The sequence below is a fragment of the Diplotaxodon limnothrissa genome, linkage group LG14 (assembly GCF_057381915.1).
Source record: "Diplotaxodon limnothrissa isolate DT_005_m linkage group LG14, D_limnothrissa_male_GT1.1, whole genome shotgun sequence".
Classification (NCBI taxonomy): Eukaryota; Metazoa; Chordata; class Actinopteri; order Cichliformes; family Cichlidae; genus Diplotaxodon; species Diplotaxodon limnothrissa.
This window is the reverse complement of record NC_140609.1, coordinates 38924716-38948099: the sequence shown is the minus strand read 5'-3', so window position 1 is coordinate 38948099 and position 23384 is coordinate 38924716. Positions and strand designations below refer to the sequence as shown.

Sequence of the window (23384 nt, the reverse complement as noted above, 5' to 3'; positions counted from 1 at the left end):
ATGGTGTGAGAAGTCATTTACAAAATAAGAGTCAGTGTCAGTTAATAATATTTGCAAGGAGTAAATGGCCCATAAAGATATCTGGAAAGTGTTAACTAAGGTCAAAGGTTAAGTGAGCACAATTTCACATTTTCTGCAGATATCTAAACAGTCTAGGCTTCTTTTCCCACTTTCAGGAGGCGCCCCCTGCTGGTAGATAAGGTGTAAGGCACTTGAGTTTTAACTTCACAGTCTGTGGCAAAATTTGTAAGATTTGTAACAGTTACTGGAATTGGACACTAGTTTTCACACGCGTGTGTATTGGTAATGCTCCTGTGGCCTCTCCACTGAGGAAATCCTGGAAACCTTCAGCGGGTTTTCCGCCTTTACTGACTGAACACATCTGGGACTGTCTCACGCAACGCAATAAAAACCCTCCGGGACTGTTTTTCCCGCCCAGGTGAGCATCTACCTGGGCGGATTTATCAGGGGGCGTGGCTTATCTGTGCACCTTATAAACAGGAAAGAGCGCCGAAAGTCAGGTAGAGCACGGTTAATGTTCGCCATGAGAAAGTCTTTGAGTGTATCGTCTGACAGCTCCCTGCCGCCGCCGGAGGACGATGTGGACTCGGTGTGCTCCGACGAGCTAATGGGCTCGCAGTCCCGCCGCTGGCTGGCGGAAATTCTGAGCGGGGGCATACCGCCGGAGAGCGGCGAAGTGAGCCCGGCGAGCGGGCTGTTCGTGGACTTTAACTTCCCCATGGGAGAGCTGGAGATGCAGCCCGGGGTCAAGTGGAAGCGACCAAAGGTAACTACGAAAGGGAGAACAAACCCGTAACAGCTGCGTAACGTAAATGCATAAAAAACTCCCACAGAGTAAATACTGCAGTATCGAGCTCTCTTCATTTACATATCACACACACACACACATATGTATGCGCATTCTTCTTCAGCACATTTCAAAAGGTAAGTGTGCTTTCTGCTCCACAGCTAATAGTCACTTTGCAGATTACAGATGTTGCACATACGCACAGTGACACCATCCTGCAGGGCAGTAAAAGACCAACACAAGTAGCGTAAGCTGCTCTAATAAAATAGTAACGGATTTCAAATAATAGATAAACACAGGCTAGTTTGCACTGCCCGAGTGTTTTCAGGTGTCACGCAGACACAACAACAGTACACGATGCAGTTTTGAAGTGCTTTACTTGTATTTCAATTTCATGCTGCCTACAATTAAGTATTAGTACAGCGTGATGCGTGTAGCTGGTTGTTCAGAGTTCTTTAAAACCAGCAGCTCTCTTCTTCCTTCGGTAATAATGTTGTAATCTCTGTGTATGTCTACATTATGTGCTTGAAGTTGTCTGGTAGTAAAACTCCTTTGCTCCTGCCACCACAGAGAAACAGAAGGATAATCTTTTAACATTTTACATCATTGTGCACATTTTGACTTTAGAGTTTCATATCTGGGATCTTCGCGTGTTTTGCATGTGAATTTTTATCTGTTGTGCTGCACCACAAATGTTTTACTTATTAACTTTTAAATATGTAAATATATACATACAGTAAAAAAAAATGGTATATTGAGAAAGCGTTCCTCCTTTGGCGAGGATGAAAAAGCTGAACGTAATGATTTATTCCTTTTCTTCTAGACATCTGTTAGACTGTTAAAAAGTTTCATGTTTTTGATGCGATATTGTGAATAAAAGAGTTGAAATACAGTAAAACACACAATATTACAAAGCTTCAAAATAAACTCCCACAGAGCTCCATGGGTTAAGTTAGGAAGTGAAGTGAAAGCCTTTATTGTCATTATACTGGTATAATGAGATTTAAAACGGCTCCATAAAGGTGCACATGTGCTTAACACATTATAAAAAAAAATACAATAATATAACTATACACGTAATATAAATACACTGCACTGGGTGACACAGACAGACAGCCAGAGAATGATGATACAGTCAGTGCAAATTAGTTTTGTGCATGTTTTGAGTTGAGTATGGTGATGGCTTTGGGGAAGAAGCTATCCCCGAGTCTGTTTGTTCTGGCCCGTATGGATCTGAAGCACCTGCCAGAGGGGAGTAGGTTAAAAAGATGGTAACCGGGGTGGCTGATGTCCTTCAAGATGTTTCTGGCCCTGCTGAGACAACGGGAGTTATAGATGGCAGACAAAGAGGGCAGGGGACAGCCACTGATTTTTTTTTGCTACGTTTACCACCCTCTGTAATCTCTTCCTGCCTGCCTCTGTGCAGCTGGCGTGCCACACTGTCACTGCATAGGTCAGCAGGCTCTCGATGGTGGATCTATAGAAGGTCACCAGCAGTGGGGTGTTTAGTTGCTCCTTCCTGAGCACCCTTAGAAGTGTAGCCACTGCTTGGGCCTTCTTGACTAGCACCGTGGCGTTGACTGACCAGGAGAGGTCTGCAGAGATGTGGACACCAAGGAGTTTGAAGGATTCCACTCGCTCTACAAATTCACCGTTGATGTGCAGAGGGGCAGGGGCAGCTCTCTTCCGCCTGAAGTCCAGGATGAGTTCCTTGGTCTTGGTGATGTTAAGTGCCAGGTTGTTTAATGCACCCAGCTTCAGGACCTCATTTCCCCCTGTGACCAGTACTGTGTGTGATGCTGTAATTATCATTACAGAGTAACAGTCACATTTACACAATAAAGGCTGTATTTATACTGATTAAAATACTTTTAAGAGCAGCTGAGGTCACTTTGAGAACACCTGGATGGTTTTTTAAATACCAGGTAAAGGCAGATGGACAATAACTAACACCACATGTTATAACAGGACGATTCCACTCAGCGGGTCGAATTGCAGTTTCAAATTACACTTAATTTCACACTTATTTAAGTCGTTATTTTGTTTCTCTGAGTCTCTGTGGCTTTCTTTTACCTTTAACATTAAAAACTCACCTGGTAAAAATCAAAATTCTGGTGGATCTCTGTGAATCACTGTTACCAGTTACAGCCTTGTGCCAGATGTGAACCAGTGGTTTTTTTGCCCTGTAGTGTCCGAGTTGGTCAACTGGAGAGTTACAATCAGTGCGTGACAGAGTCATATTTGCAAGGGTGTGTTTCAGAAAGGCTCCACAGAGATAAAATGAAGGCAACCCAAACCCTGCAGGGCAACAGGAGGGAAACAAAGACAAGGCTCAGTGTTGTCCTTTAGTTCTATATTATCCTGCATCCGCTCGCTTTGCTTCTCTTCTTTCTGACTTGAGGGCTGGGCAGGATGCAGGGTGGGTGAGATTAAATCTGCTGCTAAACTCTGTGTTGGCTAAATATGTAAAATATGCAACTAAGGTATCTGAACAGGAAACAAAGAATGCAGCCTTTCTGTTCACTTGCTTTAATAGAATATAATGTACGGTATATACTATAGTTTGGCAGGTTTGTTTTATATTTGCTAATATATGTAAGATAAAACAAAATAACACGCATGTTCACGTTACACCGGTTAAGGCGCTCGTTAAAGTGATGGCTCACATTTCTGTCTTCACATGCAGAGTACTAATTTTGAGCATGTAACTTATTGTTTCATGGTTTTATAACTCAGATCGTAGAGCTTCATGGTTCTAATGATTGACACTGATGAGATAATCACATCATCTCAGTGACTGGTTGAGAGGTTTTGCATGTACCACGCTGGCTGAAGTTCAGTTTGACGATAGAGAGATTTCCCCTCCTTGCGGGAGCCTGGATAGCTCAGTCGGTAGAGCATCAGACTTTTAATCTGAGGGTCCAGGGTTCAAGTCCCTGTTCAGGCGATGTTGCTTTTAATCTGTTATAACACTGTCAAAGGGCCTGTTGTACCAATGGATTTACTGAGTTTATCTGAAGATGGTTGAACAGAAAAGATATCAAACAGCTAACTAAGCAAACACTTAACTCATGTGTCATTCAAGTCTTTAGGACAAACATCGACCCGTAGTTACATTTTTGCAGCATTGCATTAAAATTGAGTTCCGGTTGTGGCATAAGTTACAAAGTAGATCTGACACAGAGGTATAATTCAGGTGTATAGCATCACACCAACCTTTGCCTTAACTGGAGGCACTTCTTTCAGAGTATCATGGAAACGCTCTTGACACATTAAAACTTGTTTACCTTAAAACATTCCCTTTGGCCAGTTTCAGGGTGTGTTCCATGTCTAGAAATAGATTTTATTTAGGTTTTCATGTTTAAAGCAGTGTAGTATTCATTAAGATTGAGTCACTGAGTTCCTATAGATAGATCACGGAGTCTGTACTGACTGTTATTGTACAAACTGTATCTACACAAGGCTTACTGCCTGAATGGAGCACGCAGGATGCAGTGGGCACAAACTTGCTTTCTGTGACTCAAAAGACTTCAGATGGCAGTGAAAAGAAAAATGTCAGAAGTTCTTTGTCTTTGGTCAAAACAGGAAGAGCTGGAAGCACGACAGAGGTGAAAGGACAGAGGTTTAAAGTCTGATCCAGTGTTTGCAAGAATAAAGATTAAAACAAAATCCTATAACCTGTATAGACCGATGCAAACAAAAGAAGACAGTTAAAGGCAGACATTTCTGAATGGGCAGGCTGTGCATTAGTACAACACACACTGATTTAGGGAGAAGGACACATGTCACAGGAACACCATCACACAGAGAGTTGTCCTTCCTCTTACGCTGCATTAAGCCAGTGTTGACAGAATGAGGCCATAAATCCTGCATCGCTCCCTCCTAAATCGAACCTCTGAGTACTTACCTCAGAGACGCTTGTCACTCGTGTGTTCACCATCGTAGTTTGACACCTCACTGTCCAGGAAATCCAAAGAAATCCTGTAACTGTGGACTCTTTACCACAGACATATGGATTAGACACATAATGTTACTCAATTAAGTCAAGTTTACTTTTAAAGCACTTTTTATTTTATTCCCATCATGCAAAAAGTAAAAAACAAACAAACAAACAAATACAACATACAAGTGCATGTAAGATTAGAAGGTTTTGCACATTAAAAAAATGAATGCTATAAGTGTTTAAAAAAATTCTATGTAGTGAGAGTAGAGGGCAGGTGTATGGGAGATGGAGGTTAGCTCAGTAGAAACAACAGAATTCCTGTGTATGAATGAGATGTAAGAGTGAAGCTGCAAAGAGCAGAGGTAGTGAAGATGAGTCAGCCATCCAAAGCAATGCATACAGCACAAGAAGAGGGTGCAGACAGGGTGGAGTGGGAGAAGATGAGTGGGGGTGATTCGTAACAGTATGATAGCAGCAAGAGTCAAAGGGAAGGTTTCAAAGATGCTAGTGAGACCTGCTGTGAGGAATGGTTTGAAGAAGGTGACAGTCATGAAACGAGAAGCTGAGCTGAAGCTTTTAAGATTTTGACTGGGAGTGAGCAGGATGGACAGGATTAGAAATGAGTATATTATCCACACATTTATCTCATATCGTTAGCTCTTGATATCAAAGCCAACACGTAGTTACTAGGGGTGCAACGATACACAAAATTCACGGTTCGGTTCGGTTCGATACTTTGGTGTCACGGTTCGATATTTTTTCGATACAAAAAAAATGTTCATGCCTTTTTAATTTGTCATTTATTAAGATTATAAATATATATTTTAACTCAAAAGTACAGTTTTTAAATTTAACCCTAACCCTTGTGCGTGTTTTTCATTTTGACAGCGAATGCGCACCTGCGGACCACTTATGTGCAGCCCTGGTTATATAGCTCATCATATCGCAGCCACAGAAATTCTTTTGTCCATGAAACCATAAAGCTGCACTTTCTTTTTGCCTCATAGTCTGATTTGTCATAACTTCTCCGTTTTGTGGTAAGCTTTTCTTTGGCTGTCACTTCTTCACCCTGACCTGTCTTATTTGGCTCAGCAGAACTAAAATATAAATCCTGCTGCTTTTACACACGCACTCACATAAGCTCAGCGATTCTCTGCGCGATCAACCTCTCACATGTTTAAGCTTGCTGTGGGAGATTTCACTTGTCATGTTTGCGTAGTAAGCTAACGATTAATAAGACGATGTCAGAGGAATTGGTGCACAAATTATCATCACTCACAGATCAGTGCTGTCGCTCTCTATACACAGTTCGCACGATTGCAAAGTGAAAGCAAATTCAAACGCGATTTCAATATGTCACATATTGACAGTGGCTCACTGATGCCAATGACATAATTAGCCAGCTACATTTCTGAAAGAATGCAAAAGCATTGACATATATTTTTCCTTCCTACAATAGCCCGACTGGAAAAATCGCTAGCTCCGGGACGTCGGGCTAGCGATATTGCAAGCCCTGTATCTGATTGAGGAATCACTCATCTTTGGAAAAGAGAGTTTATTACAGAGAAATGTCTCTTTCCAAAATAAAAGCTATACTATCCGCTTCTTCTGGGCTATATTCTCAGCAGCATATTAAACAGCTGTCTAAATGACTCGGCTAAAGTTAGTAGCATGCTTGCTTGTTTTTGTCTGCTTCCACTTGTCTTTGCACTAGGATGATGTCGGCGTAAATGTGCAGTCATATTCGTTGTGTTCCCACTAGTGCTTTCAGGTTAATCTCGTTAAAATGACCTTAACGCCACAACACGGCAAATCTCCGTTAACGAGCTACTGCCGATCGCCCCGTGCATGGGGCTAGACGGCCAACACGTTAACGAGCTAACTGCGCTAACACACTAGCTCCCACCCATGTAATTGAGCATTGCGTGGCACATCCAACATACTGTTTTACTTTAGTCCATGACTCGCTTACCTTCAGGGTCATACGTCACATGAAAACCAAAATAATTCCAAACGCCAGATCTGAATGAGGGTGGGGGAGGTCCATGTTGCAAGGAGAGCTTAACTTCTGTCTCGCTAGCTTGCCCTGCGCTCTTCCCTCTGACGATGCTGTCTGTGTTGAGCGCTCAGTGGATCTGCGCTCGACAGTGCAGCCTAGGCGGAGTACTCGAACGCAGATTCACTGAGCGCTCAACACAGACAGCATCGTCAGAAGGAAAGTTGATAAAATAAATTACAAATTTTGTATTGTTCGATACATATGCGTACCGAACCGAAAGCACTGTATCGAACGGTTCAATATCGATACGAATATCGTTGCACCCCTAGTAGTTACATTAACAGCTAATCATTTCAACTACTAATATCCACATTTGTAGGTAAGAATTTGAACTGTTCCACTAACCATTAGAGCCTGGGCAGCTCTGTAGAAAAGCATCAGCCTTTTGATCCTGGGTTCAAGTTCCTGTTCATGCTTTGGGGTTTAAAAAATGTAAAGTATACTGTCTTTGCTGTGTTGTACCACACAGGTTACTTCAAGAACACGGTGCTCTATAGCTTTCACTCATAAAAAGGTGCCCATAGTTTTTTTTCACTGATTCCACCATTAATGTCATAATCAGGGGGGATTCTCTCATATCTGTTAACTATGTGCAACCTAGATAAGTGTAAACGTAGCAAACGTTGATGCCACACACATTTTTGAAGACTGCATATGCTGGTGAATACACAGACAGTTTTTCAAAGTGTTTGTACTGATAATAAGTCATAACTCTTTGCAATCTGAGCAAGTCCAAGTATGCGGACTGACTCGAGTCGCCACTAGAGGAAGTTGTGGGGACGTCATAGATCTCAGGTTATAATAAAAGTTGCTTCTTATCTTATCTCAGTTACTTTTGAATTGTCACACGAATGATCATTATTTATAAAAATTTGATATATTTTATTTATGCACCTTTAAACATTATATCATGATAAACACTGAACATTGGTGAAACTCATGTCAGTCTTCCTGTCTGACTCGGAGTCACACATCCGGCAGTGTGCCAAGTTTGTGCCACAATGTTCTGATGGATGAACTTTTATCTGCCTCTCCCTTTGGCTCTGCAGACAAGTCAGATCAAGTTTATTTGCGTTCATCTTCCTGCTCTTTCTTGTCTTTGTTTCAACCAATCATTGCTCTGTTTCCAGGAACTCTGTTCATCACCTCAGTTCATAGTAGATGGCGCAACGAGGCTGGATGTTCGCCAGGGGAAACTCAGTAAGTAGAGATCTCCTGTACTACTTAGTTGTATAAGCTAAGTATTTTCAGTTCAAGTGGACCTATTCTGCTCATTTCCACCACCTTTTCATTCTTGGACTCCACCAGAGCAGCTTTGCATGATTTGCTGTTCAGTCTAATCCTTCGCGTTGCCCACCGTCAAAAATAAGCTGCTATAGCTTATTTCTGACAGCCCTTGAACCCCAGGAGTGCACTGATGTGGTCACCAGAGCTGGCCCCACCCATTCAACATAGCACTACTGATTCCAGGAAATGCCCTGCAGCGTGTTTTACAGGCCTCCTAGAAATGCTAAGTCTGTTTTTGACAGGAGGGAGGGCAGGAGTCGGATAAAGACACAGCACAGATCCAGTCTGGATAAACAACCTCGTGCTGATGTTGATACTATTGTCCTGATTCAATTCAGTTCAGTTTAATTTTATTTATATAGTACCAAATCACAATAACAGTTGCCTCAAGGCACTTTATATTGTAAGGTAAAAACTCACTACAATAACACAGCAGAGAACTCCAACAAACACTCGACCCCCTATGAGCAAGAGCTTTGGCGACAGTGGGAAGGAAAAACTCCCTTTTAGCAGGAAGAATCCTCCAGCAAAACCAGGCTGTTCTGCTGGAAGATTATGTGTATAAACACATAATAAGTGGAAAATGTGACTAAAAAAAGAAATCCTCCAGCAGCCTACACCCTCAAACCAAGTTTTAAGACTAGTCTTAAACGTAGAGAAGATCAAAGAGATGCTGGAACCTCTCCCAGCTGACACTGGGTCACTTTGGAGGGTGGGAGGGGTGCACCCTGGAAAGAGTTCAGGGCCATTGAAACTGTGTATATCTCTGTTGCAGTACTTGCACTGGTGACTGGGTAAAATTAACTGAGCTGAGTGGCATCAAGGACAAAACAAATCGTATACAGTAGCTACATCAGATTGAGAACCTCAGGTCTTTTCTGTTCCTTCCACACAGGTGGGTCTGTGTCACACCCTGAAGACCAGGTTAAACATGTTCCTCCTTCCTCAAATACAACAGTGCAAACAGCTCTCTGTAGATGCTGTATGTCAGCGTTGAATAGCTGTTACACCCAGCACATAAAGGTTTAATGGAGACTGTAGGTGAAAGATGGTGCACGGCTGGAAGTGATTTAAAATGGAAAGAGGACCATCCAGCATTGTGCACTGAAGCTTTAAATGATGTCATGACCTACTTCATTCTTTTCCAGGTGACTGCTGGTTACTTTCGGCTATAGCGTCTCTCTCCATGAATCAATCGCTGCTCAAGAAGGTTGTGCCTCTGGGCCAGAGCTTCCAAGATGGATACAGTGGTTGCTTCACTTTCAGGGTACAAAAGCTCTGTTTAATATGCAGTTATCTTCTTCAAGTGAATTCTCAGCCTAAATCAGATGATATTCTCTCTCTCTTTCTCTCGCTGTGTAGTTCTGGCAGTACGGTCAGTGGGAGGAGGTACGGATCGATGACCTGCTGCCCACTGTGGACAACAATCTGATCTTCCTCAGCTCCCCAGAAAGACAAGAGTTCTGGAGCGCCCTGCTGGAGAAAGCCTACGCCAAGTGAGTCCCAGTCAGCCGCTGTCTAGGTGTTCATGTCTCACTGCACATTTCAGCCTCTCTGATAGACATTTGGTCTTCTTTTGCCTGTTACATAACCACAAATCCATATTCCATATCCATACGTTTCACCTAAACCCCTTAATTTTATCCAAAATTTTAGCATCATACTATGAATCTTTCCTGAATTCCAGGTCTTTCAAGTTCGAGTTTTCCCACCATTTCTGAGCCCTTCATAAGTATAGGAGATAATGACATGACAGCATGTGTTTTTCTGCTCAGAACGAATCACTGCTAGAAGATCAGCCTGGTGTCGTAATGTTAATAAAAAGGGAGAGCGTTCATATGCTGTAAGCTGCCACCTATCCCACACGGTGATATGACTAGGGATGGGTATTGATAAGATTTTCACGATTCCGATTCCATTTTCGATTCTGTTTAACGATTCGATTCTTTATCGATTCTCTTATCGATTCTTTTTAAAAAAGGAGAACACTAAGGTCGATTAGCTTAGAACTTTGTTTTATATCTTCTCTTTGAACAAGAAAGAAATTTAGGAGTAACATGGCCTTACAAACCCAACAGTGAGATCTTAAGAGATCCAGCCTACGGCTCTTCAATGGGTCACGGGGTCCCCAGGAAAAATAATTGTAAATGTAAAATAATAAAATAAATATTCTTCTGTAGCAATTACACATGAATATCCAGTAATGTCCCTGCCTACAATTAAACACATTCACTTACCGAAAATCATCTGCTGTGGCAAATGGGTTCAAGCCTTTGACCACAAACTTAGTCACTCCTCGGTGACATTGGTCTATCCTGGCCTGAAAGGAGACGCTACCAGTCGACTGCAGCGAGAACTGCCAGCATCTGAGCCAGACTCTGTCTGTCTCATCATGGTCACTAAACGCACAGTGATGGCAGGTTTGTAATAAGGCAGATCGCGCTAACATAATATGCACTGTTAGCTGATTATTTACCTGCCGCATTAACGGGAGAGGACGTGCAAACGTTACCGCTGCTGCTGGGTTGAGATTCACGAGTCCGGAGCGGAATTAAAAACACGACATTCATTTAAGGTCATCACGTGTTTTGTGAGCAAATGCTTTTGCATATTCGCAGTGTTTCCTCCCTTAAATGAAATATCTACTTTGCAAGTATTGCAAGTTGCCCTGTTGTCATCCGTTCTCGTAAAGTATAACCAAACTTTTGAGCGTTTGAGCCACCGTGTTTCCTGCCAGGTAAATGACGCTCCGCAACATGGTGACGTCATTCGGGGCGACTGGAATCGATAAGGGAATCGTTTGCAAAAATGGCAAACACTTCCAAGGAATTGAAACAGTGGGAACCGGTTCTCAACAAGAACCGGTTTTCGATACCCATCCCTAGATATGACGCTTGAAGAATCACCCAAACTATACTTTTTGAACGTCTTGATGCATTCTCAATCATCCAGGAAAGTAAATCTCCAAAAGCTGATTCTGTGGACGTAGCGTTTTGTGGGAGAAACGTTTCGTCACTCATCCAGGTGACTTCTTCAGTCTCAGCTGACTGCAAGTTTCCCCAAATCTTATAAACAGTGCATTTGCATAATGACTGAAACCAGCCCACTGAAGGAACAATGGGCTGGGAGGTCAATTTCTTAATCTTAATTATGCAAATTCTCATGACCATTGATCAACAACCACTGATCAATGGCCATGAGTCCCATTCACAGAGAGTTGGGGAATGGCTGCAATCACAGGTACGCTACGTCCAGATGAACAGAATCAACTTTTGGAGATATACTTTTTGAAGTTTTCTCCAGTGAATTATCAGATACAAGACAAAACATGAAGGGTACAGGTGCTTATTTCTGTTCCTGTGTGTGATGTTATATCCCATGCTGCTGATGCTGAAAACTGAATTTAGAGGAAATAAAAAATATGTTGTTTTTTTTACATAGTGCCATGCGGAGTGAACATTTTCCAGATTTTGTTGCATTTATATGGAAAAAAATAAATATGACTATATAGCAGCAAGAGAAATGATACAACAAATAAACATGTAAACATGCTGAAATGGGTAAATAGTAACTAACATCCAGTGTCTGTGTTTTAAAAGATTCTAAATTTTAGCATCTGTTCCTACTCAGAGTATTGTGGATAATTTGAGCATCTGTTCTTCACACTTTAAGAACAAGTAGTTGATAAGTGAGTGAAAAAGTGGGCATAACAATGATAAGGATAATAATAATATCTCAAACATTAAATGTCCCATTGTTCAAACCTTTCCTGGGCAGATTTGTTAGTCAGAGTTCAGTTAGAAAGACAAATTCAGGAGATCTTTAGAAAACCGTTCAGAAAACCTCTGATATTTCCCTTTCTGTCTCAGGTTGAAGGGTGGCTACCGAGCTCTGGACATGGGCTTCCCTCATGAGGCCATGGTGGATATGACGGGCGGGGTGACAGAGGTTTTACAGGTGGCCTCACTTCCCAGAGACTTGCCGACCTTCCTCAGACACCTGCTGGTCAGAGGAGCACTCATCAACTGTGCCAACTGCCAGGTACCGTAAGAACCTGTGAGGGATGATTTAGATCTGAACCTGTTGGGAAACACGGAGGCGTTCCTGCACTCATTTATGAGTCATATTGTTTGTTTTCCTTCTGTCCTCGCTGTGGTTGGTTGGCTTTTCCCCCCTCCAGGGTCCTCTGGAGCACAGGAATGAACTGGGAATCATGTTTAGACATGCCTACGCTCTGACTGCAGTGGATAAGGTAACTGTCACTGAACACGGCCAAGAAATGTTCATAAGTCCTAATTACACATAAATACAGATGTGAATCTCAAAAGCAGGACAAATTAAATGCAGTGTTTCTGTATCTTAAGTAGAAATCTAAATGACTCACAGCTGCTCTTCACTGCACTCTCACCTGATTTGCCTCCTCTCCTGCCAGGTGAGGACGACACTCGGCACTGAATATCTGGTGCGAATCCTCAACCCTTGGGGCAACACAGAGTGGGAGGGGCCCTGGAGTGACTTCAAAGGGTATGAAGATCATCCAATGAGCAGTGCTGAATAAAACTTACTCTAAATTTAAATCCTTTCAGTCAACTCAAAAATGGCATCAGAAGAAGAAGTAGCTGGTAATGCATAGGAGGAAGTGAGGGGAGTGAATGGGCTAATCGCAGTAATCGTGGGCCATCGTGCAGAGCACAGATCACAGTTTCTTGTGGTTCGTGGTTTTTATTACTGTTGTCTAAAGTCAAATGTGAGATTAAAATTGAGTGTCTTGTGAAAAAAAAGACACTGAACAAAGGGAAGTACAAAATCACAGAAAATAACATAAAAACATCTTAAGGCTGTGAGAAAATTGGAAAAAATAGTTAAATAATCTTAAAATAATTTATGCGTTTGCACTGATCTCATAGCTCAATTTACTGCCTCTTTAATCTGAATCCATGAGGTCACATACAAACCAAATGTCACCTTACTAACTCCCCTTCTTGAGTACATACTTCACACATTTACAGCACGTTTACAAACCTGTGTTTGCAGTCAAGAGTGGAAAACAGTGAGCATTGAGGAGCAGAAACGACTCGGCAGAGTCAGACAGGAGGACGGAGAGTTCTGGTGAGTTTATCGTAATGTCATACCAGCGACTGTCACACAACTTTTATGGGGCCCCCCTGTGGCTGTTCCTGCTCATTACAGGGTAGATACTCAGCAGGGATGAATGAAACGGTGACAACGATGATTAAAACGACACCAATATTTCCAAACAGAGCAGATGAGATGATTGCAGTGAAGAAACCAAATGTGTCTTTGTTTTTGAACTTGGATGTGCCAATGCTATTCAAACACATTAAGTATTTACAGACGAAGGAAATCTGTTTGGCCATTCGCTCTGTTCCTCTCTCTCTCTGTCAGGATGTCGGTGTCGGACTTCCGACAGAACTTCGAGGTGATGGAGGTCTGTCACCTGACGGAGGCTCTCGGTGAACCAGGCTCCAGCATGTTGCCTTTGAGCTGCATTATGCATCATGGCAACTGGGCGCCGAATATCACAGCAGGAGGCTCTCCTCAAGGAGGTAAGACGGGTGATGACGTGTGTCAAATGTTTTGTGCCTCACTCTTAACTCTGAACCTCACAAGCCCAGCAGCTGGTTTTAAAACTGGAGATAAAGCTGGGATATTTAAAACTAGACAGAAGTCCACCTCAACTGTCACAACTGAATTTAAGAGTAGGGGCCAATCTGGCGAACAGTTAGTTTCATGTGTTAATTAGTCACTATTAGTCTTAATCTTTGCGTTTGCTGGCAGTGAACAGAGAGTCTTTAAAAGAGCCACGCCTGAACAGGGACTTGAACCCTGGACCCTCAGATTAAAAGTCTGATGCTCTACCGACTGAGCTATCCAGGCTCTGAAGGTTGTGTAGTGCACTCTGATTTTAGCATCAAATATGACGAAAAATACAAGAACAATGTTTTAATATTTCTTGCAGCCGACACAAAGGAGTCTCTCCTGAGAGTCAATTTTAACTGATGCTCACCAGGGAAAGACCAAAACTTTAGCGCCTCCTGCTGCCTGTGGACAGATTCCTCAGGCATCTTCCAGAAATGGTCACACTCTTTTCTGCACAATTTTTCAGTAGGTGCAGTTTTTTTTCTTGTTGTCTAGAAAATACAATACTAGTCCAAAGTTTTAGAACACCCCAATTTTTCCAGTTATCTATTGTAATTCAAGTTGTTCAAGTCCAACGAATAGCTTGAAATGGCACAAAGGTAAGTGGTGAACTGCCAGAGGTTTAAAAAAGGTAAGGTTACCCAAAACTAAAAAAAGGAATTTCAGAATTATACAAAAAGGGCTTTTTGTATAAACCACATACCATAGTATTATACAGAATAAGACAAAGAGACTTGCCTGGGCCATGAAACACCGCTGTGAGAGGCACCCTGAACCAAAACAGCTACCACAGCATTCTGCAGCGCCATGCAGTACCCTCTGGTATGCGCCTAGTTGGTCAGGGGTTCATCCTACAGCGGGATAATGACCCAAAACATAATCCAAGCTATGCCAGAACTCTTGAAAACACGGAGTGTCCAGCACAGTCCTCCATACTTAAACCTCATCGAGCTGGTTTGGGATGAACTGGACAGAAGAGTGAAAGCAAAGCAACCTACAAGGTCCACATTTATGGGAACTTCTGCAACAAACAGATTGATTTCTATTGTAGAAAGAAAGCTACGGGTGTGTTCAGCTGTTATATCTGGTGGCTACTTAAAGGTTAGAATACATTTTGGTCTATGAATTGATTCCATGATTTCTTTTTGAACTCCAATTGCTTATTTGTACTATGCTTTCATTTCAGAGTGCAATCAGACATTAAACGGCATAATTGCTGGAAAAATCAGGGTGTTCTCAAACTTTTGACCTGCAGTGTATTTCGTTCCAGTCTCGAGCATAAATTATCAAGATGTAAGAAGTGAAGCACCTTTGTAACTGTGAACAATGAGAGTTAAACCTGAAGTTTCCCCTCTAATCCCTCTGTGCAGCACAGGTCTCTGACACGCCTGTCTGTCTGTTCCCAGATGCAGTTTTTTTTTCTTTAATTTTATGTGACAGTCTTTATTTCACTTGTACATTATGTAATATATTACATTTGACGTGCAGTACTCAGAAATAATCCTTGTGCTTTTGTTTGAGATCTCTGACTGTATAATGTTTATGAAGGATTCTGTAACTCAACAAGCTGAGACGAGCTTATTTGTACAGTCTTTAATAACAGAGCTGCAGTTTTACAGGTAGACCAAGTTTTGATATCAGACACTGCCAGGTAAACAGTTAGGAATATAGCCACACAGATCACACGCATGGAGTCTGGTTTTGGGTAACTGGGCTTCCCGTGATCCTGTTCTAGGTCTGTTAGCTTCTGTTTAAAGATCTTTGGACAGAGGACCAATAAATTGCACATTTGGAGGCAGTTAAATCAGGTCCAGCTTGGAACATGAAAAAAATGAATTATGAAAAGAAATGTTAAAAGTTACACACGATAGGAAAACTAACAGTGTGTTTGTGTGTGTGCAGGTTGGTTCTATCAGAACCCCCAGTTCTACTTTGTTCTGTCAAAGGCGGACCAAAACCCCGACAGCGCTCAGAAGACCTGCTCCTTCGTTTTGGCTCTGATGCAGAAACACCAGAGACGAAGAGGCATTAGTCTAGCCATCGGCCTTCACGTATACCCGGTATAGTCACGCACACGGGGTCTGGTGTTTAAATGAAAGGCATAAACGTGATAAAAGTCCTGCCCAATGGCTCTTCTCTCTTTGGACTGACTTCCTGAATAGCGCAGTAGTTGCTATTATTTTTATTCCTATATGAAGGTATTATTGCGATATTTAGTTCAGCTTGGAAGCTGCTATTTCACAGAGCAGAAAGTGAACATGGACGGTTTTATTAGATAGTTTTATTCCTCTGAAATTTCAATCGATGTGCTGTTTATTCATATTAAGGTGCTTCTTTGGAGAATGATTACAGACTGTGAGGCTGTCAGACTGACTATATTTGAAATGTCATCGGTATGAAGGCGCAAGCAGATATTTTGAGGAAATGTCTCTTGCTTAGTTTATGGCCATATGTTGGAAAGCAGGTCTTTCTTGTCAGGAGCCTGGATAGCTCAGTCGGTAGAGCATCAGACTTTTAATCTGAGGGTCCAGGGTTCAAGTCCCTGTTCAGGCGATGTTGCTTTTAATCTGTTATAACACTGTCAAAGGGCCTGTTGTACCAATGGATTTACTGAGTTTATCTGAAGATGGTTGAACAGAAAAGATATCAAACAGCTAACTAAGCAAACACTTAACTCCTGGGTCATATGTAGCTAAAAACAAAAGTTGGAAACGTTCACCTGAAGAAGTTAAGGGACCCAGTGATCAGTAGTTTATATCAAAACGTGTTACCAAGGTGACTGCTAGGTGTTGAGACTTGCCCCTAAAAGGACGTCAATAAAAGCTGAACATATTTGGTTAAACTGTTTAGATCAGAAAGCGTCTGAAAAGCTGTTAAAGTTTCTAAACTCTACTTGAAGCAGTAACTGTGGATGAGGAAGGGCTGGCGTAAATGAGTGTGTGCTGTCTCTCCAGGCCCATCCTAAGAATACGTACCTGTCCCGTGAGGACCTGAGCATGCTCCGCCCAGTCCTCCACAGCCCCCAGTATGTCGCACGGCGGGAGGTTGTTCTTCGTGGCTCGCTCCCACCGGGTTGCTACATCATCATCCCCTCCACCGCCGAGCCTAATCAGCAGGGAGCCTTCCTCCTGCGGGTGCTGGCGGAGCAGGGCAACAATGCCACGTGAGTCATGGAGTTCTGTTGCCGTCTTGTTGTTGTGTAAAACCGGATGTGGAGAGCGAGGGGCGGACCAGACTGTGAAAGCATTCATGAACGGCCTGTGATCGACAAGTCGTTAGCAAATGAGCACACCCTGAATAATGCTCTTTTCTGAAACACAGAATGAATTTACAAATTTAACTTCATTTTATATGAAATTTCTTTAAATGTATTTTTACTGTGGTCACACAGGAAGGGAGCTGGGAGGTGTTTTCCCATCGTTAGTCCTTTTGAATGAAAGTCACCAGAATAAAAAGCAGGTTTAAATGGAAGCTGACTTCTCTATATTTCTTTGATTGTTTTGGTTTTTGTTACAGACCAGCTCGAAAACCATCAACAGAAGACATCACATCAGTAACAGAGGTAAACCAATCAGCAGTTAATTTAATAGACTCAAACCAGTGCGAGCTGCAGATGTGAACTCTGATGGAAGTGTGTCTGTAGAGCCTTTAATATTTTGGAAGCTAAATTTAAGGTTTCTCTTTAGAAAAACTTTTATCCAGATTATTAGATTAAAGATTATGAAACAGAGGAGCACATAATTGCATTACTTGGAATAAGCAAAAAATAAAAATAAAGAAAAGAAAATATTTGTATTAAATGTCTTAAAAATGTTTGAATAAATCCATCTAGAAGTAACTTAGCAGCTGTCTGGTTGTGCATTTTGAAGCCTACCCAAATGTGGAGAGTGCAGAAGCTTTTTTTGGTGCTCATTAGGACAACAAATGCTCCTACAGTGCATTACATAGGTCCTCTGTCAGTTAGGCTTCAACTTCAGGCGCTGCTTTTTGTTATAGTGGACTGAAAATGACTGCGTTAAGTGCAGAAAACCTGCACATTTGTCTTAAAGCTAGTCCGCCTGAACAGGGACTTGAACCCTGGACCCTCAGATTAAAAGTCTGATGCTCTACCGACTGAGCTATCCAGGCCCTGCCTGAACTCAGAACTATGTGAATATTCACAAGTGGTGAATACGCTGGACTGATAATGAAATGTAACGAAATGCTGACGGTTTCTAAAAGACTGTCTAATCTAGGGTTTTGTCAACTTTCTCACCGACGGCACGTACACAGACACGCCGTCGGGGCTGAAAGCCGACAGCTCACAGATTTGGAAGCTGCAGGTTTTGTCTCTCTCCAACCAAAATTCACAGAACCAGCAGCAAATGAAGATCCAGACTATCCTTCATGTTTGAAAAACATCGTCATGAATTCCCTTAGTTTTGCGGTTTTGCTTCCACCGTGATAAAATAACACTTCATGCACATTATTCTGCATTATTTGCTTGCTTATTACGCACCAGCTTATCGTCGTGTACACCGCAGTTGGTCATTGTTTTTTTTTTTTGTTCTTTTTGTTTTGTTTGTTTGTTTGTTTTTCCAAAAATGACTTCTGACAAGAAAGCCTCATTTCTGCTGTTTAATACCAAAGAAATGTAAACTTTTTAAAATGATGCCAATTTGCAAAACTTGTAGCTGCATCTGTAATCAAACCTCTGTAACTTTGCAGCATCAGGTAATGTTCAGATGTTGATTCATGGTTTTCTTCAGTTTTTGATCTACTGCAGAATATTTTTAAGGTTAGCTGCTATAAAAAACCAGGCCAGGAAAATCTCCTTCATGTTTTCCAGTTTTATTCTCAGTTATTTTGACATAAAAGCATCTGCTGTGATGCTCACACATCTGATGAAGTCTAACAAGTGTCAGTACTGATAAATTATCAGAATTATAATATTTCTGACTGTCTGAGTCAAAATTGAATCGAATCGGGACCTTGTGAATCGGAATCGAATTGATTATAGAAATCATTGACGAGACCCGTTCCCAGTGAGTGTCGAGCCAGATGGCATTAGCTTCCACTTTGAACCACATCATATGCTTTTTGCAGACAAGGTGGTTCTGTTGGCTTGCTCAGGTAGCGGCCTTCAGCTGGCACTGGAACAGCTGAGCTTGAAGCGGTAGGAATGAGAATAAGCGCCTCAAAATCTGAGGCCTCAGATTTCAGCTGGAAAAGGGAAAGCGGAGGAAATGGAGTATCTCCGGATCTTGTTTACGAGAGAGGGGAGTGGGGAGCAAGAGATTGACAGACGGAGTTGGCCAAACCTGAGCTAGAGATTAGAGTTTTAAAACACACATCGCCTGAACAGGGACTTGAACCCTGGACCCTCAGATTAAAAGTCTGATGCTCTACCGACTGAGCTATCCAGGCTCTCCTTCCAGCTGCCTGACAGCTGTTTGACGTTTCTGTGGTCTTGTAGTGGCCAGGTGAAGATTTTTGATCTAATAAAAGTATTGACAACTTACGAGGATGGAAATAAATAATGAGATATGCAGCGTGTTCATTTACTCTGTGTTTCTCCCGCCAGCTTTCATTTCCTCACCAAGCTGCCCTCCCTTCACCTCAGGCCATCAGACAGTTATTTCAGAAACACTGCAACAAGGTGAGATTGAAGCACACAGCTGCCTGTTCTTGCCCTGCCATTACTGGTTGATATAAGAGGTTTTAACAGAAGTAGTGAAACACTGACCCCTTTATGTCTTTTTTGTGTCATAAGAAGGGATTTTGCAAACCACTGCACCTCTACAAACTTCTGACTGAGGCCATTCAGGGTGGAGGTCAGTAATCCTGCTGTTCATCCTGCTTGTTCAGTCATATCTCTTTCAGCAGACGATTGTTTCAAAACTTCAGTCATCTGAACTCCGTCCAAAAAAGAAAAGTAAATAACCTCAAAAAGCTAGCATTATGCTAACTAGCCTCCAGGTTAGGTGATGCTGCTACTGAACTCCAACAGGTGCTGGTAAAAGCATAGACTGGATGTAAAAGATGGACATAGACTATTTTATTTTTAGTGGGGTGACCTGGTTGAGGGTGTAACATTGAGCATTACACCCTGATATAAAGCCCGTGGCTATTTAGAAATGATGGTGGCTCAGGAGCTGAGGAAGTCAGAGTTGGTCTGTGTACGCCCCACAACACGCAGAGCTTCTGCCAAAAACAAAGTTTTGGGTGATTTTTGCATTTTGCAGAACTGCTGCATGTCTACTTTAGAGTTTTCTCACCTACAGAGCCCCACACCCACCACTACTGAACTGCCTGTTTAGGGTTCATTAACATAACAACATCAGCATTCACACCAATGATTGGAGCGAGACTTGGCTGCGTCTACACTAATCCGGATAAATTTGAAAATGGTGTTTTCGTCTAAAAATGCTCCACACTATCGTTTTCAATGGTTTCTGAACAGCTGTTCATCCACACTGAAACGACTGAAAACGCTTACGTTCCTGTACTGCGCATGCGTGAAACGTAAGATGGTTTGACCTGCGTGATTTCCATCTGCTGTTTATTTACTTTTCCGTCGCGGCAAAATGTTGAGGAGAAGCACCGAGTTTTTTAAATGGACTAACAATGAGGTGGTCGTTGCTGCGAGTAACACAAAAGTAGCAAAGTTGCAAAAGCGAGTGAGAATCAAGAATGTGAAGAAATCTGGAGCATGTACAGACTGATATTAATCTTTAAGAGAGCTGTCAGCGTTTTCAAATGTATCCATTTTGGAGAGCGTTTTCAAAAAGCTCAAGTTTTCCTTGACCAAAAACGCCGTCTCAGTTTTCAATTTTCTCAGTTTGCGTTTTCAAACGAAGACGTATTAGTGTGGACATGGCCTTAAACATCTGTTGGTATTTACGGTGAAGAAAAACACCCAGCCTCACACACTGCTTTGGCCTTTTTACATCAGGTCTGTATGTCTGTGTTAAAATGTTCCCTCTGCTGTGTTCAGTGCTGGCAGGAAGCGAGAAGTACTTGGCTTTGGAGCAGTGCAAGAGCCTGGTGGTCCTCATGGATGTATCCTTAAAAAACACACAAGAGTGTGACACAGGCAGACGACCTGCGTGATGAGAGTGTTTGCAGTACTCGGTAATATGTCATAACCACAGCATGCAGTTTTTCTCTTTGTGAACATTTCCAAACAATTCCAAATTAGTGTTCATAGTTAAAAAGAGCATAAACCATTTACAATTGGCAGGTAAAAGCAAAAGAAAGAGGGGGAGAGGTGGAGATGTTTTTTTCCCTGCCCCATTAAAATAACTCAGCTGTCTGAGCACTGCAACAAGAGACTTTTGATCAAATGAAAATGTTTTTGATTCTAAAAACAGCTTTTTTATCACAAAAAGCCTTCCTCCTGTTGGAGTATCATGAGCTGGTTTTACACTTCAGCTCTAATAATATGCAATTATTTATGTTAGGACACCAGCTAGTTTTTATATAGTGAAGTTAATTGACATTAACTACAGCTGGTAGTGATTGAGCACCTTGATTTAAGAGAGCCACACCTGAACAGGGACTTGAACCCTGGACCCTCAGATTAAAAGTCTGATGCTCTACCAACTGAGCTATCCAGGCTCTAATGATCCTTTCACATGTGTGTTATAGGCAAGGAGCCGTGAGACCCCAGTAAAACGTCTGGTGTCCATAACTGAAAGTAAGAGCTTTAGATAATGTGTAGAGAGCCACAGCTTTTAGTCACACTCACAGCCAAACCTGTAGAAAAGGATTTCAAAAGAAAATTTGTTTAAAGTTTATCATGTAATCAAAATTTTCTATAAGAAAACTACAGATGAATGAATGACTGTGAGAGCTGCAGGTAATGTTGAGCATTAATATAAGACCAAGATCGTCACAATTTCCCCCCCAAAAAATTGTTTTTGTGCGCAGAAGTCTAATCTGTGATGAATCCAAAGTCGTTTGCTGATAAATTCGTACCCTTCACACATCTGTTACCGGCAGACTCTCAGCAGCCTGTCAGCTCGGTGTCCTCCGAGGCCTGTCGGGATATTTCTGGGTTAATTTCTTTGACCTGAGAATTTTCTCCAGAGCCAAGGCATCGCTCAGCTAAACTGGCCCGAGTTCCAGAGTCTTTGGGACAAGATCAGGAGGTGGACGGTAAGATCATCACCAGCAACATCAACAACACTGCTAACATTGTGGTGGTAGCAGAAGCTGAATGCAACTGGCGATCTCACTCCTTACACGAACTCTCAATTTTTAAGTCTTGTTAAACTCCTCTTTTCAGGAGAGACCAAAATAAATGCAAGAACGTGTCTGAACTAGAGCCACAGAACACGTTTTCATTGGTTCTGTGTGAATTACACTTTAAAAAATATATAAGTGCATAGAAAAATGCTGCAAAATGTATTTAATGAGTTTTTGAAAATGGTCCAAAAGGAACTTTGGGGAGAAAATAACTCATCATTAAGTAAAACCATCACAGCTGTTCACATTAAAACCAACAAATCTACACTTTTTTCTAGCTTCTAGTGTTTGTTATGCAAACTTCAAAATACATATCCATATTAAAATAATACAAATCACTGCAGAGCCCGTGCTGTAGTAGCTGACGTCCGCGCACTGTGTATCTGTAAATGTACAAATAATTGCAGTATTATCCATGTGCCAGACAATATACTGCATTTACTCCATATACTGTATTACTACCAAAGAGACGGTTGTGGAGGTCACCGTTGAGGCATAATCAGGCACATTTCTGCGACACCATATGTCCAGATATAGTCTAGAATACACTAAAAATAAACATTTAAAACATAAAAACGATTATAACAGACAAACTCAGTCTGGAAACCAACTAATTTGAAAGAAACCAATGCTGAAAATAAAATAACATCTGTAAAACTTTTCCAGCTCTGATTCTGTTGTGATGACATCAGGAAGCACTGTGATGCAATCTGAAGCCTATATTTGTTGCACCGGATAACACTGGACATATTTTACTCTCAGAAAACTGCCACAGAAACATAAAATGATTCAAGCAAAAAGGTGGACAAGTCCAACCAGCAGCATCAAGTTATGTGACACAAAATGTGCCCCACGCCTTCCAGGGTGGGATTACTAAAAGGGAAAGTGTATGTTTGTGCGAATGCAGAGTAGACCATGGATGCTCGCTGCTGTCGCAGTTTTTTTTTTCCAACAATATCTTTATTGCGTTTCAAAATTACATACAGAAATTGGAGTACTTCCACAGCAAAGGAAACATCCAGGGCAGCTAAATTATTGTATAACAGTCAATCGCCCTCCCTTGCAAATCAGACACTTATAAGATGTTAGAGAGCAACAGTTAAGTGGAAGTACAAACTATATCACCTGTAAATAATAACTTAGTCAAACAAAGGAAAAGGAAAACACAACCCCCCCCCCAAAAAAAAAAAAAAAAAAATTTTATATATATATATATATATATATATATATATATATATATATATATATATATATATATATATATATATATATATATATATAAGCTTCTCTATTTCCAAGGGTTGCTCAACATCAACTCGGTTACACTATTGTGCATGGTTCAAAGTTACAAACTCAAATGTACAATTCACACAGCATTAAAGATCAAGTATAAAAGA

The 23384-nt window shown here is 41.6% G+C and overlaps 1 protein-coding gene and 6 non-coding genes across 7 annotated transcripts in view; 3 read left to right on the top strand and 4 right to left on the bottom strand.

Moving 5' to 3' along the window:
* The first annotated feature begins 535 nt into the window (after positions 1 to 535).
* Positions 536 to 23384, top strand: part of LOC146619469 (calpain-9) — a 40617-nt gene continuing 17768 nt past the window's right edge. Inside the window, exons 1-16 of the mRNA XM_085371036.1 lie at positions 536 to 787; positions 7941 to 8010; positions 9246 to 9364; positions 9460 to 9593; positions 11967 to 12138; positions 12278 to 12349; positions 12530 to 12621; positions 13132 to 13206; positions 13504 to 13664; positions 15661 to 15818; positions 16713 to 16921; positions 17275 to 17320; positions 19322 to 19396; positions 19511 to 19571; positions 20735 to 20799; positions 21829 to 21897. Of these exons, the coding sequence (XP_085227162.1) occupies positions 536 to 787; positions 7941 to 8010; positions 9246 to 9364; positions 9460 to 9593; positions 11967 to 12138; positions 12278 to 12349; positions 12530 to 12621; positions 13132 to 13206; positions 13504 to 13664; positions 15661 to 15818; positions 16713 to 16921; positions 17275 to 17320; positions 19322 to 19396; positions 19511 to 19571; positions 20735 to 20799; positions 21829 to 21897 (1830 nt within the window). The remainder of the gene's footprint in view (positions 788 to 7940; positions 8011 to 9245; positions 9365 to 9459; positions 9594 to 11966; positions 12139 to 12277; positions 12350 to 12529; positions 12622 to 13131; positions 13207 to 13503; positions 13665 to 15660; positions 15819 to 16712; positions 16922 to 17274; positions 17321 to 19321; positions 19397 to 19510; positions 19572 to 20734; positions 20800 to 21828; positions 21898 to 23384) is intronic.
* On the top strand, positions 3683 to 3755 carry trnak-uuu (transfer RNA lysine (anticodon UUU)). Its single transcript has one exon. It is a non-coding gene; the product is annotated as a tRNA-Lys (tRNA).
* trnak-uuu (transfer RNA lysine (anticodon UUU)) lies at positions 13923 to 13995 on the bottom strand. The gene has a single exon. It is a non-coding gene; the product is annotated as a tRNA-Lys (tRNA).
* trnak-uuu (transfer RNA lysine (anticodon UUU)) lies at positions 16239 to 16311 on the top strand. Its single transcript has one exon. It is a non-coding gene; the product is annotated as a tRNA-Lys (tRNA).
* Positions 17814 to 17886, bottom strand: trnak-uuu (transfer RNA lysine (anticodon UUU)). The gene has a single exon. It is a non-coding gene; the product is annotated as a tRNA-Lys (tRNA).
* Positions 19092 to 19164, bottom strand: trnak-uuu (transfer RNA lysine (anticodon UUU)). The gene has a single exon. It is a non-coding gene; the product is annotated as a tRNA-Lys (tRNA).
* Positions 21285 to 21357, bottom strand: trnak-uuu (transfer RNA lysine (anticodon UUU)). Its single transcript has one exon. It is a non-coding gene; the product is annotated as a tRNA-Lys (tRNA).